The sequence below is a fragment of the Mugil cephalus genome, chromosome 4 (genome assembly GCF_022458985.1).
Source record: "Mugil cephalus isolate CIBA_MC_2020 chromosome 4, CIBA_Mcephalus_1.1, whole genome shotgun sequence".
In the NCBI taxonomy this organism is placed as follows: domain Eukaryota; kingdom Metazoa; phylum Chordata; class Actinopteri; order Mugiliformes; family Mugilidae; genus Mugil; species Mugil cephalus.
The window spans coordinates 472,136-487,153 of NC_061773.1; the positions used below are offsets into that span (position 1 = coordinate 472,136).

A 15,018-nucleotide genomic window follows, 5' to 3' on the forward strand; every position below is an offset into this window, starting at 1 on the left:
ACTGCAGCAAGAGCACTGACAGGAATTAGCAAGAGAGGTCATATTACTCCAGTTTTAGCTTCTCTTCACTGGCTCCCTTTAAAATCTAGAATTGAATTTAAAATCCTCCTCCTTACATACAAAGCCTAGAAAGGCCTAGCTCTATCATATCTGAAAGACCTCATAGTACCATACTGTCCCAACAGATCACTACGATCTCTAAGTGCAGGTCTGCTTGTGGTTCCTAGAGTTTCTAAAAGTACAATGGGAGGTAGAGCCTTCAGCTATCAGGCTCCTCTCCTGTGGAACCAGCTCCCAGTTTGGGTTCGGTAGGCAGAAACAGTCTCTACGTTTAAGGTCAGGCTTAAGACTTGCCTTTTTGACAAAGCTTATAGTTAGGGCTGGCTTAACCATCCCTTTGTTATGCTGCTATAGGCCTAGGCTGCAGGGGGATGATGCACTGAGAACATGTCCTCTCCTCTTTCGTCTCTGGCTCCTGTCCTCTAATATCTTATCATTTTATTTTCTCTCTTATAATTTATTTTCTATTATTAACCACTGTGTCTCATTTGCTCCCCTGGAACGCCATAAACTACATCTAGACCAGTCTTAATGTCCTCCTCTAGTTGTCCACTCCTACCTAGATGAACAATTCACCAACCTGCCCATGAATCCTGTTAAACTCACAAACTGTCACATAAGATCATCAGCTATGTGTTATATTATTAGATCCTACGTGTTTCCTTCAGCTTGATGTATGTATATATGACAGAAGTTTGTTTATCTGTTTCTCCTGTTCTTCTTCTCTCTCTATCTTCTCTGTTTCTACCCGGCTGGCCTTCAGCAGATGGGTCCGTCCATATGAGCTGGGTTCTACTCAAGGTTTCTTCCTGTTAAAAGGGAGTTTTTCCTTGTCACCGTCACCCTCAGACTTGCTCTGGAGGTTGCAGGCTGGTTTTTGTGAAGCATCTGAGACAAATTGTATTGTTATTGGCGCTATATAAATAAAATTGAATTGAACTGAATTGAATTAAATCCACTGTAATACAATTTATGAAAATCATTTTGGAGAAAAAGACAAGACAAACCAGTGCAAAAGTAATAATGTTTAATTCAAATAAAACCATGCAACAGGTCACCATCACCCTGTTTAGATTCAACTCTTCAACTTAGATTCAACTATAAAATAAACATCCAAAGTCATCCATTTCATTCAGTGGGGATTCACTGTATGAGAGAAATGACAACTCAATGGAGTATACATATCAGCCCAGACACGAAAGAATCCAAAAATGTAGGCCAAGCACACTATGTTCCCAACAACGAAAGAAAAAGGACCTGTATCTTCCCCCCAAATTCACATCATCGGGTTTTTGTGGAAAGTGGGGAATGTGAGATCAATGCAGACTGGGAGCCCAAACAAAGGAGAACATTTTTTCTTAGCGAGGATACATACAGCAATATTACACTGAACTCTTTGAGTCATCCCAAACAGCAGTATTATTTAATTCAGGGTTGCTGAAATGGAGTAGTTTTTTCAGTTCAGTTTTCAGTAGAGTTTCAGTTAATGAAACACACACACAAATATAATTTGGTGCCCTAAATCAGGTCAAGTGTTATTTTACAGTGTGAATATAGAACAAAATGAAATGATAATAAAAAATAACATTAGTAAGATATACAGTATTCTTTATGATGGGATGGTACAAAGATAACATGATAGTTATGTAGTTTGAGAGTGGCAAGAGTCGGTGTGTAAGACATTGTGTGTGTATGCTTACATGAGTGTATGTGTGTGACAGTGAGAGACAGCAGCAGGGGCCTCAGGTGTTGTACACTTGGCCTTCAGGTGGCTGGGAGAGCTTGTTGTTCTCTTTCATCATCATGTGCTGTCTGAGCTCCTGCAGCACTATTCGGATGTTATAGGAGTTCTTCCACCGTGAGAGTGATGTCACTGCCTTTATGTCCACCTAAATGACAAGAAGCAGGTGGGTGGAGGTTTAAGTGCTTTTTATTAAAGCCACAGTAAACGATACAATGATTTCAAACTAAGGACAGGTCATTAACAGAATATAAGCAACTAAAAATGGATTACTGTGTAGTCCATATATGAAATATGTGTTATTTTATATATCTTATAGAAATTTATAAATTAATGAATGAATTGACTGAATTAATTCATTTTGAACATTTCAAACAAAATATGTAACCATTTACACACAAGAAAGAAATAATAGCTATACTACCTCTTTTTGAAAGGGCTACGGGGGGCTAATGCCGGGGTTGGAAATATATGGGATGTGTATGTGTGTGTGTGTGTGTGTGTGTGTGTGTGTGTGTGTGTGGAGGGGCACAGGGATCAGATACAACTGATTAATGAATTTTAATCACGTTATCACGCACATTTGCTGGTGTAGGGGCTAGGCCTCAGGCAAAGCCCTGTAGCCCCTAACTAGAAAATTCCCTCCGGGAAATTTTGAAAGGGCTACAGGAGCTAATGCTAGGGTACCGTCTCTGTCGACATGGGAGTTAGCACAGTTAGCCTACATTTAGCACAATAAGCCTACAGTTAGCACAGTTAACCCACATTTAGCACAGTTAGCATAGTTAGCCTACATTTAGCAGAGTTAGCCTACATTTAGTACAGTTAACCCACATGTCACAGTTAGCACACTTAACCCACATTTAGCACAGTTAGCTTACAGTTAGCCTGTGTGTGAGAGCGTAATGCGTGCTTTCGTGCACATGTTTGTACATCCTACTACTCTCCCTGAGTGTATCTGTAATTGTAATAACATAGAGGTACCTGTGTGTGTGTGGTGCGCTTGCGGGCGCATGTGTATGTAGCTCAAATAACAAAGTTACCTGTGTGTTTGTGTTTGCATGTGTGTGTGTGTGCGTGCGTGCGTGTGTGCGTGGGTGAGTGAGGGTGAGGGTGAGGAGGGAGCGCTTGCGCGCCTATGTGTATAACTGTTATCATCAAGTTACCTGTGTTGTGTTGTGTGTGTTGTGTGTGGGTGAGGAGGATGCGCTTGCATGCGTGTGGGTGTGTGTAGCTGTAATCACAAAGTTACTTGTGTAGTGTGTGTGTGTGTGTCTGTGTGTGTGTGTGCCTGTGTGGGTGGGGAAGTGTGTGTGTTGGTGTGTATTGTTGTAACATAAATGTATGGGACACAGGGATCAGCTGTATTAACAGTAGAGACATCAGAGGAGTCCCTGATTAATGAATTGGTCTCAGCTGTGGCTCAGAGCTGCAGCTCAGGGGTTCCCGTGGCAACTCACAGTGGTCGTCAATGACGACGGAAGCGCGCGGAGCCGGGACACAGAAAAGAGACAGATTTCCCCCCTTTTCGCTGGTCTCACATTTGGGCTCACTGTGACAAAACGATAGCTCCTATCAGAAAAACAAGCAGACTGTGGGCGTTGTAAGACCTTCCTGAAGACTTTGATATATTTTTTGTTTTTGTAGAGTAAATATTTTGGACACACTTGCAAGTTAAAGACAAAGATCCCTTCTCCTTTTCTCAGAAAAGAGGCTTGCACTTCTGTATGTCTCACTGCTTTGCTGAGCACATTGTGAGAGACACAACAAGTTTGTCTACAACTGTGGAAAAATCATGTGTCTAGTGTGTAAATTGTGGCCGGGACGAGCGTGTAAAGGGAAATATTTCAGGCATTTTCACACATGTTCTGTCACTCTAAGTAGCAACAGTCCGCACTCTAAAACGAGTTTTTAGGAAAAAGATCATGGTCATTGAACAGTGACTGATCAACAACGGTAAGACGTATCAAAACGAGGATTAATACACCAATACACAAGGCTTGTGTCTACACCAGGTCTCTCGCAAAAGAGATCTTGGATCTCAATGGGACAAACCTGGTTAAATAAAGGTTATAATAAATAACTTGACAACTTGTTGAAGTTCAAACCAAGCATCAGAATGGGGAAGAAAGGGGATTTAAGTGACTTTGAATGTGGTATGGTTGTTGGTGCCAGATGGGCTGGTCTGAGTATTTCAGAAACTGTTGATCTACTGGGATCTACATCTCTAGGGTTTACAGAGTGTAAATGACGGTAAATTGTTGTGGGTTGCTATCTCAGTCTTCCTGTGCCCTGTGGTTATTTAAATGTCTGCGAATGACTGCCATCTGGTGGCCAGTCTCTTTGTGGAGGGAGCAGGCTATAAAAGGGAGGAGACTATGCATCCCCGTAAGCTCCACCTGTGTCTCTGTGTGTGTGCGCTCACCTGCGCGCACCTCCATCCCTAATCGTTTGTTTCCCTGGGCTGGCGCGGCGTTAGTGCTGCCGACCTTTTCTTTGTTGGCCTTGTCTTTGTGGCTCTTTGAGAGGCAGAATCAGAGACGGCACCTTTGACATCAAGCGTTAGTTCCCTTGGTAGAGTGGAACAAGGTATGTGGAGTTCAGATTTGTGTTATTGCTTTATTTTGATGTTTTGATTTATTCTTATCTCTGGTGATGCCACCCATGTCATTTTAATGTTTTATTTGAGATAAGCACCGTTGTTTAATTGCCCAATAAAATGTTTTTTTACTTGTTTATGCTTTTGAATGGTAATAAGTTGGACCCTTTTTGATTCCGTATTGTTGAATAATGTTTTCCTTTGTATTTTTTCTGCATAGTTTTCACGGTGCTGTATGGCCAAGCAAGATAGTAAACTAAGGCACCCGTACGAAACTCTCCGCCTCATTCTTGGAACCAAGGGTCCGCTACACAGAGAATGGTCCAAAAAAAGAGAAAATGTCCAGTGAGCAGTAGTTGTGTGGATGAAAATGCCTTGTTGATGTGAGAGGTCAGAGGAAAATGGGCAGACTGGTTCGAGATGATAGAAAGGCAACAGTAACTCATATAATTCAGCAGGAGACCACCGGGTGCCACTCCTGTCAGCTAAGAACAGGAAACTGAGACTAAAGTTCAGGTTGCCAAAATTAGACAATAGAAGATTGGAAAAATGCTGCTTGGTCTGCCTAGTGTTGATCCCAGCTGCGACATTTGGATGGCAGGGTCAGAATTTGGTGTAAACAACATGAAAGCATGGATCTATTCTGCCTTGTGACAGTTCAGGCTGCTGTTGGTGGTGTAATGGTGTGGGGGATAATTGGCACATTTTGTGCCCCTTAGTACAAATTGAGCATTGTTTAAAGCTACTGCAGTGGGGTCGCGGACGCCCTGTTGAAGATCTGTGTACTACATACATATCCATATATATATGTATATGTGTATGTGTATGCGTGTGTGTGTATACATAATCCGCTTACAACTTGCGTGTCCACTGGTCCACAGTGAAGTCACAATAACAATTAGCATCTGCTCTCTAAACCAAGAAACTGCTGTTAAAACTCATTAAAGGCTGTTACGTATGTCACAGGAAGTTTGTTCTCCTCACAAAACAATGTCATTTTCTGGGAGTTCTGGGAGTAGGGTACAAAAGCTCTATTTAAAAGCAAGACCATTTACCATATGCTGCAGTGGGAGGGCCCTACGAGGCACTATAAATTGAACTGAACTAGCAAGAACAAATTTCTTGTTTCTTGTTCAGAGTATGTAACAAGCTTTATAGTATAAAATACAGACCCTGCTGTTCCCCTGATGCTTGAGCTGCTCTGTGGGCCGCTTCATGGCTGTAAGCTGTGATCACTGCCATAACAATCATCAACATCGTGAATTGAGCCAACACTGTTGCAGAACCTCCTCTAGGTTACAAACTGGTTTGAGAGCATTTAAAGTCAATTCTGTAAATCGATGACTCAGCATCATCCAAGGATCACAAAGATACCTTGTTTGTAAATTTCGTGTACGGTTCAAAAGTTACGGGCGCAAATGTACTTCCAACTTTGACCCATTGGTGGCGCTAGAGCGTACTTACTGGCAACATGTAACTCAGGCAAATTAAAGTGTGCAAAATTTCACAACTTTTTACCATACGGTTCTATGGGCTGCCATAGACTCCAATGGCAGAAGACGGCAGAATAACAATAGTAATAATAAGAAAACGTAGAAAAACAATGGGTTCCAGCAGCTTCGCTGCTTGGACCCCAATAATACTAACAATAATAGCCAATAATACTAACAATGGGGTACAAAAAATATATCATGACATATATTGTATTCAGTATGACAAAGGGCTCACCATGGCCAAATGTGTTTTCACTATCTATAGAAATAACATTTTTCCAATTACTAATTTAACTTAGAAAGTTAAACCATCAGGAAAGAGCAGATACTCACCACACCAGTTGAACTGTTCACACCGCTTAAGTTGATTTTGTTCACAAAACGGACATGAGGGGGGTGCTCTGGGTATCTAGGTCCACAGTCTATTTTCAGACTGTATATCCTGCCTTCATAGACAGTCTGCAATTAAAGAGACCACACCAATCAAAGTCCAATGAATTATGTTACAGGTTACTTTCTGCCACTGCAACAAGTCTACCAACATCATACTATGAGCCACAATACTAACCCTAACTAAATAACTAGCACACGCGCTTTCTTTTTCTAAAGCCCGACAACACGTAACTCAGATGATCTGTTAACATCACTTGATTTAATATATGGACGCAAGTAAAAAAAATGTAATTAGTTAAACTAGATAAACCTTCTAAGTTGCAAACTTTATTTCTTAAGTTGTGATCAAATAATAATGTTGGTGATTACATCAAATTAATTTTGTATCATTTATACTCAAATTTCATTGTTGGTGGGTTTAAAACAAAATTCAAGTTGTTGTAACTTAAAAAACATAGCTTGATAATATAATTTTATGATAACATTGACTTTACAAGTTTAAGTTCCCTCTCATACCCACACAACACGCCTGGACTAGTTCTGAGCAGAGACGGTGTGTTCTACTAAGGCTGAACAACCTTGATAAAAACAACATTTCATGGTGAGTAAAATGGGTTTACATTTGTTTCAGTGACTGTGTGCCCAGCAAGAGAGAGCTGTTGGGAAAAGGATTATTCACATTTAGCTCATTGCATACGGCTGCCAGCTACATGCTAATATTACCCACTGTCACAGCCACAATTTAGGCAAACTGTGTAAATTTGAAAACTTCCCACACACTGGGTTGTTACAACACAGGTTACGTCATGGCCATCGTGGGGAACGTATGCCATTTATTCACCATGTTTTTGTTCATTTAAAACATAGCTAATTATTTGCTTCATGTTATGCTCCACGGATAAATGATCCACAGATAAATGATGAGTTCAAAAGAATAACCCCGGTAAACCTGGAAGCGACTTTCATGGCCCGGAAACTAATGGATGTGGTTTCATCAAGAGGAGATTCAGGAGCAAGGATCAGTCAGATTAAGGAGGTATGGTAATTATTTAGAGTTTGCCTCTTTTTGAAATGCACTCTTGTAGATTATACTCATTTGAATACTATAGTCTGGCACCAGCACTGCCCTTTTTCCATATAGCACAACACAATTGAAATGCGGAGAGGAGTAGCCATCCGGTGCCTGGTTGTATACCTTGGAGAAAAAGAAGAAGATTTGTTCCAAGAGTCTGGGGTAAGTAATGTAATATTATAAAATAGAAATAAATTCTTATTGAGCATAGTGTAAAGGCAGAGGTAGAAGATTGCTCCTGCGCTACAAATTGCCAGTTTGATTTTTTTTTTAAAAGGGAAATTCCGGCATAATCTTAACCCAGGGTCAAACACAGTGGAATGGGACACTATTTGTACTATAGTACTACTAATATTGAAGTATGGTGCTTTTGTGAGCATGTGGCTACCAGTGGTTTATTTGATCTCAGACTCAGTCTGTGAGATCCTAGGTTAAAATTAAGATGGAATTTCTTTTTAAGTACAATGTACTTCATACCACATCAGCATGATAAATGACTGTTAACAGCAATGTAAAGGATAAGACAAACCAATGACTGTTTACTGGTTCAGTGATTTTATGCAACCTAAAAAGCATCCAGAAAAATATCAAGATGAACAGACTGAAAGTTAATTGCAAAACATGGAAGACAATAATTCCCTCTTTTTTTTTCTTTTTTTTTTTTGCTTTACAAGGACAATGAAGAGTTCGAGACCAGTTTTGAAAGTCACGTGATGAAAATTGCCAACGTTGGAGACAGGTCTAGATGACTGGATGACAGCAATTACCATGGAAGGAACCAAATGTTTCATTGAGAAGGATATTCCAAGGTCCAGTGCCTTGATGATGGACATAATTACAGAATACATAACACATAAGGAATTACATAATGCTTTTGTCACTGAGGAGCAGCTGAAATTTGAAATTTTTCTTATAGTTCAAAATAATAAGAAAAATTGCAAAAGCAGTGGTTGTACTGTCTTTCTTGAAAGCTACTACATTACCAAAAACAAACAAACAAAAAACTACAAAAAAGAAGAAAAATACCCCAGAAGAAAATGTAATTGGAGCAACAGACTTTTTTTATGTTGCTGCTACTTAAAAAGTTGTGTGCATTATTATCGTGATTAACTAGACAACAAATATAAGTACTTTATAATGACATGGTAAAGCTAGTTGGAGTAACTTAAATTTTATGAATTATCAACTTAAAAACTTGAGTTTAGTCTAAGCGTTATTAAGTAAGCAGTACTTAATAGAATCTTTGACTGAAAAAGAAAAGCTAATTCGCCCTAAGTAATACAGTTGGTTTGTTCAATGTAATTGAGGGTCCAAGCAGTGAAGCTGCTGGAACCGATTGTTTGTCTACCTTTTTGGGGTCCAAGCAGCAAAGCTGCTGGAACCCATTGTGTTTCTACGTTTTCTTCTTCTTCTTCTTCTTCTTATCATTCCGTCTTCTGCCATTGGAGTCTATGGCAGCCCATAGAACCTTATGGTAAAAAGTTGTGAAATTTTGCACATTGGTTAAGGACAGTAGGATTTCGATGTGAGCTCATATCTCAGGAACAGTGATGACACCAAATTTGGTTTCATTAGGCCACTCGGGGGCGCTGCAGGTAGCAAAAATATCGTGTTGGCTCATATAACTTGATTTGTTTGCATGTAGGCCTGAACTGCTTTTCATTTCCCACTAGGGGGAGCTCAAAGACCACACATTTTCAACTGTCTCTTCATATGAACCACTGCTTGCCCATTTTTTTCATATCTCTCCCACAGGAGGAGCTCAAAAGCCGCACATCTCGGCTGTTTTCTAATTTCTGTTCATATGAACCGCGGGTTTTTTGCATCTCCCCATGGCGTTATCTTTCTGTATGCAGTCCATAACTGCTTGGACCCCTCATTGCTCCTCGCAGCTATATTTGGGGTCCAAGCAGCAAAGCTGTTGGAACCCATTGTTTTTCTACGTTTTTGGGGTCCAAGCAGCGAAGCTGCGAGGAACCCCATTGTTAGTATTATTGGGGGTCCAAGCAGCGAAGCTGCTGGAACCCATTGTTTTTCTACGTTTTCTTATTATTACTATTGTTATTCTGCCGTCTTCTGCCATTGGAGTCTATGGCAGCCCATAGAACCGTATGGTAAAAAGTTGTGAAATTTTGCACACTTTAATTTGCCTGAGTTACATGTTGCCAGTAAGTACGCTCTAGCGCCACCAATGGGTCAAAGTTGGAAGTACATTTGCGCCCGTAACTTTTGAACCGTACACGAAATTTACAAACAAGGTATCTTTGTGATCCTTGGATGATGCTGAGTTCAGCCTACCCTATGCCGTCAAAATGCGTCATGATAGATTTTCTGCCATCTTGGATTTTGTCAAAAACCTTTAAAAAGTTTCACACGTCGCAAATTTTGTCCGATTCTCACAAAAATCGGCACAGACTATCTTTAGACCAAGCTGCACAAAAGTTAATTGCTGTCCTCGCCGTCGCATATGTACGCCCACCACAGCCAATCAAATGTGGCGGCGAAGGCGCTGTTTTCGATGTGAGCTCATATCTCGGCAACGGTGAGACATATTGACATCATATTTGAGAATATGGGCCTTGATTCGGGTCCCAAGTGGACACCATGAATTTGGTGTCGTTTGGCCTCTAGGGGGCGATGTAATTAGAAAAACATGGTTTTTGCTCATATCTCTTGGTGGGTTTATATTTGAAATGACTTTGTGAAATCCACACTTACTGTGGGGTGCCCCATTGATGGTTAATGCCAACTTTTCATGTTAGCCAATCGTTATTGGCGGCACCGCCAAACAGGAAGTTTGCTCTTATCTCGGCGACGCTTTGACTTCCGAAGACCAAACTTGGTCGGACGCCTCAGGATGCCCTCCGAAATATGCAATAAAAATTTGGTGTCATTCGGCCACTAGGGGGCGCTGGTATTAAAAAATTGCATTTTTGCTCTTTTCTCTTGACATGTTAGGATTTCAGAGTAAATTTTCATGTTTGTTGAAACTGTGGAATGTCCCATTTCAGCATCTTGCAAAACTTTTCACGCAATCGCAAGAACTTTTCCGCCATATTGGATTTTGTCAAAAACCTTTAAAAAGATTCACGGGTCGTAAATGTTGTCCGATTCTCATGAAAATTGGCACAGACTATCTTTAGACCGAGCCGCACAAAAGTTACTTAGTGCCATTTTCATTGTCCAATCCGTTTTCCCGCTACAGCCAATCAAAATTGCTGGCAGAGCCACCAACCAAGAAGTCAGCTCATATTTCCGCCAGTCCTTTGGCAATTCGCTCAAAACTTCTCGTCTAGCCTTATGGTCAATTGACCTATGTTCTTGGACCCCCTCATTGCTGCATGCAGCTATATTTTTTCAAATTAAGTTGTCACAACTAAGAAAGACTAATGGAAACAGTTTTTTTTGTTGAGTGTAAACATTTCTTTTTAGAGTTTAGGAAGCGATGAATCACAATTATGAAGCAGGCTTTGCACTAACACAACCAAGATGCATTTGAGATCTTCGACCACATTTGGAGGTGTTCCGGGTCACATTTGTCTGTATTCCTTTGGTAGTGTGAACACATAATGCATCCTGGGGCACAATAAAGACTCTGCAAGAGGGTGCTCTTGCATCAGCAGAGTTTTGCCTCATTCATTCAGAAAAAATAAAATAAAACAAAAACACAATCCGCTGTTATAAATGAGTGCCTGAAAATGTCTAATGTCTCTCCATGAGTAATGACATCTTTATCTAGAAATATTCTGTCCCCTGCACCTTTACTACTAGAGATTACAGTGCATATGGAAGCTTCCAGGGTTCCAGAGATATAATCTGAGTTTTGTTCAGGCCTAACTAACGTTGAAATCGATGCATAATCATTTTACCTGTGAAGTCAAAGTCAGGATGTACAGACGCAATTTGTGGCTCTGAAATTGTGGTAGAGATCCACATTTTAGTGTCAAATGGGAACACAGACATTAAAAGATGGTCAAGAACTGAAAAGCACCAAGAGGGAACAATGACCAGCAGGGTAAAGTTGTTGTGGGTGGACACTTTAAAAAAGCCTTTGGGGGTGAACCCATATTTCAATATCAGGAAGCACACTTAGTCAGTGCATTTACATGCATGTGAAAAAAAAAAAAAAAAAAAAAACAATTATTGCCTTAATTGGACTCTAACTGGAGAACTTAAATGCATGTAAACACGTTACTCCGACTAAAATCGTTGTAGTTCTCATTATCCGATTAAAAGACCCAGATAATGTGATTGGAATTCGGCTTTTTCGGCATGTATATGCTTAATCAGACTACGGCAGGACAACGCGTGTGCGCATGCTCCACAACTGCCGCGCTGGCGTGTGACCCTGGAACAAAAACATCAAAGAAAGCTGGACGCAGAAGAACAAAGTAAAAAGAGCCCGTAGAAGAACCGTCTGCACCAGAAGCAGCACGCACATTATGTACAAGATTAAAAACAGTGCACTATTATCCATCTGGTTATTGTTTGAAATGCTGGTCTACTGCATGAATGATTCTTGTTTATTATATGACGTAATAGGTCAACCAGAAAGGGGGCCATATTAACATGGTATTAACCCACTGAAAAGACACATAACGTCACCTGGTGTGGAGGAGGAGGACATGTTCCTGTCCATTATTCAATTTTCCTTACTGCATGTAAACTGGGACAAGGACCACATTCAGAAAGACGAATTTCGAGCATAGTTCAATTAAGTGTTGGGTTGGCTCTGCTGGTTTACATCGAAAATCTAATGCAGAAAGCCTGCTAGCCAACTGAAGTATTATGAATTCAAAGAATTTGGACCATGGAGGTGCCTCACCTTGGCGGGGCCGATGATCATGCCATTCCAGTGAGTTAGCATCATGTCGTCATCATCAGCGAGGCCCCAGCTCACTGTACCGTCTCCACCTCCCTTCTGACCTTCCTCCAGTTCCTCCAGCAGCCGAAAGCTGCGCGGAACTACGACACCTTCAGACACACATACACAAGGACAAAGGACAACTTACAATTCATACTGAATAATTTGGCTGAGAACAATTTAATTACATTAATTATTGTCTATGTGTGGAAAGTGTAATTGTAAGACTGAGTGTAGTAATAGAGGGGAAAATGCCTCTTGATACCTTAATTACTAATAATTACGTAGGGGTTTTCCATTTAAGATATTCTTCCTTGCACATAATAGTCTGATGTCTATACGTTATATGAAGCTGTAAGACAATAACTGGTAAACAAGCATGCAGTAATATTTTAAAGAAACGCAAACTGACCACACAAGTTTAGCATTTCAGATGACTGAACTGGGTTTAAACTCACTCAGAATCAAACATTTTGTCAATGTCAATTTCATATAGACTACACCTTAATTTACGGCAGCATGGATCTCATACAGTGGGGGAAATAAGTATTTGATCCCCTGCTGAATTTGTAAGTTTGCCCACTTCCATAGAAATGATCAGACTCTGGTTTTTATGGTTGTTTACTGGTTATGGGTATAGACAGAATATCAATCGAAAATGCATAAAAAACACACAATCTAAAAGTTATAAATTGTTATGTATTTTATTAAGGGAAATAAGTATTTGATCCCCAACAATTCACTTAGAATTCAGGCTCCTACAGATTGGCTGGTGCGCATGTGGCACACAGCTGTGCTCAGTCAACTAATTACCAATACTCCTGATCTTAACTCGTCATGTATATAAAGCACACCTGCTCTAAGAATCAGTTTCTTACATTCCAACTTCTACAGCACCATGGGCAAGACCAAAGAGCTGTCAAAAGATGTCAGGGACAAGATTGTAGACCTGCACAAGGCTGGTATAGGTTACAAAACCATCAGCAAAAGGCTTGGTGAGAAGGTGACAACTATTGGTGCCATTATTCGCAAGTGGAAGACCCATAAAAGGACCATCAACTGTCCTCGGTCTGGAGCTCCCCGCAAAATCTCGCCTCATGGAGTGAGGATGATGATGAGAAAGGTGAGGGAGCAGCCTAAAACAACACGGCAGGAGCTTGTTAATGATCTGGAAGCAGTTGGGACCTCCGTCACCAAGAAAACAGTTGGCAACACACTGCGCCGTTATGGATTGAACTCTTGCAGTGCCCGCAAGGTCCCCCTGCTCAAGAAGGCACATGTACAGGCCCGCCTTAAGTTTGCCAGTGAACATCTAAATGACTCAGAGAAGGCTTGGGAGAAAGTGCTGTGGTCTGACGAAACCAAAGTTGAGCTATTTGGCATTAACTCGACCCGCCGTGTTTGGAGGATGAAAAAACGTGAGTATGACCCAAAGAACACCATACCCACGGTTAAGCATGGAGGTGGAAACATCATGTTTTGGGGCTGTTTTTCAGCAAAGGGTACAGGGCAACTTCACCGCATTATGGGGCCAATGAATGCAGCCATGTACTGTAACATCTTGGACAAAAACCTTCTTTCCTCAGCAAGAACACTGAAGATGCCTCGTGGGTGGGTTTTCCAACATGACAATGACCCAAAACATACTGCCAGGACAACAAAGGAGTGGCTCAAGAAGAAGCATATTAAGGTCATGGAGTGGCCTAGTCAGTCTCCAGACCTTAACCCGATCGAAAACCTGTGGAGGGAGCTGAAGCTCCGAGTTTCCAAGAGGCAGCCAAGAAACTTGAAGGATTTAGAGACTGTCTGTAAAGATGAATGGGCCAAAATCCCTCCTGCGCTGTGTGCAAACCTGGTGACCAACTACAAGAAACGTCTCATCGCTGTGCTTGCCAACAAAGGTTTCTCTACAAAGTACTGACTTGTGTTGTGCTTGGGGATCAAATACTTATTTCCCCCACTGTATAAACATAGCATTGACCTGGGTTTTAATAAAGATTATAAGAACTACGCTAACCAAAGTTGTTTGCTCTGATACATTTAGGCATTTACTAAACCGCAATATTATATTTTCGAGTTATGATAACCCGAGGTGAGTAACAATGCTCTGGCTCGTTTTTATCAAACATTTCCTACACTTACTGCTATGAGTCAGTAAGAGCACAGTTGAGATGCTACCTTACGTTGTCTGTACAAACAATTGATTCAGCGACACCAGCAAGACACGGACGTCGCTGCCCTGCGAACAGATTCACTCACAAATGGAGCCCGGCAAATGTGAGCCATGAAGTGGGTTTAATAATAATCAGTGTTTTCTCTAAAGTGTATCTGTATAATGATAAATTAAGGCAGACGCAGATTGCTGCTAAAAGATTATGGGCCGGTTAAGCTAGCCATTCAGCTAGCTAGCAGCTTTCATGCTAGAATTTTCTTTTACCCAGGGTACCACTACAGGCTCACTGAAGCTTAGGTCTACAAAATACATGTGTATCCTATTGTGCAACTAACACAATACTCTGTGAACTTGAGCTCTTACGAATAAAAACCAACAACCTGTGTAAACTGTCGGTAAAGCCGACTTACCTGATCCGGCGGCGGCCGCCATCTTTGACCAGTAATACCGGAAGCGCGCACGTACGACGTTCGCTCTCGCTCGCAAATGCCGGTCGTAACCATAATCATAGACATAGACATGTCTATGACCATAACCATAACCGTTAGACTGCTGCCGCTCATTGGAGCGATGTGCCTACAGACCGGCCATCTTGGTACAGTGCCGCTTGCCCAATGCTTGCT

At 41.1% G+C, this 15,018-nt stretch overlaps 1 protein-coding gene across 2 annotated transcripts; it reads right to left on the reverse strand.

Annotated features, from left to right (window-relative positions):
• Window positions 1–1,070: 1,070 nt before the first annotated feature.
• ube2v1 (ubiquitin-conjugating enzyme E2 variant 1) lies at window positions 1,071–14,958 on the reverse strand. 2 transcript variants are annotated; one of them, XM_047583607.1, is made up of 4 exons: window positions 14,806–14,957; window positions 12,184–12,332; window positions 6,227–6,352; window positions 1,071–1,949 (listed from the first exon to the last, which is right to left on the reverse strand). In XM_047583607.1, the coding sequence occupies exons 1-4, from the start codon at window positions 14,825–14,827 to the stop codon at window positions 1,803–1,805; spliced, it is 444 nt and encodes a 147-aa protein (XP_047439563.1). In that variant the 5' UTR covers window positions 14,828–14,957; the 3' UTR covers window positions 1,071–1,802. The 2 variants fall into 2 exon arrangements, with proteins under 2 accessions (XP_047439563.1, XP_047439564.1); XM_047583608.1 differs by lacking the exon at window positions 6,227–6,352 and having other exon boundaries at window positions 14,806–14,958.
• Window positions 14,959–15,018: the final 60 nt, after the last annotated feature.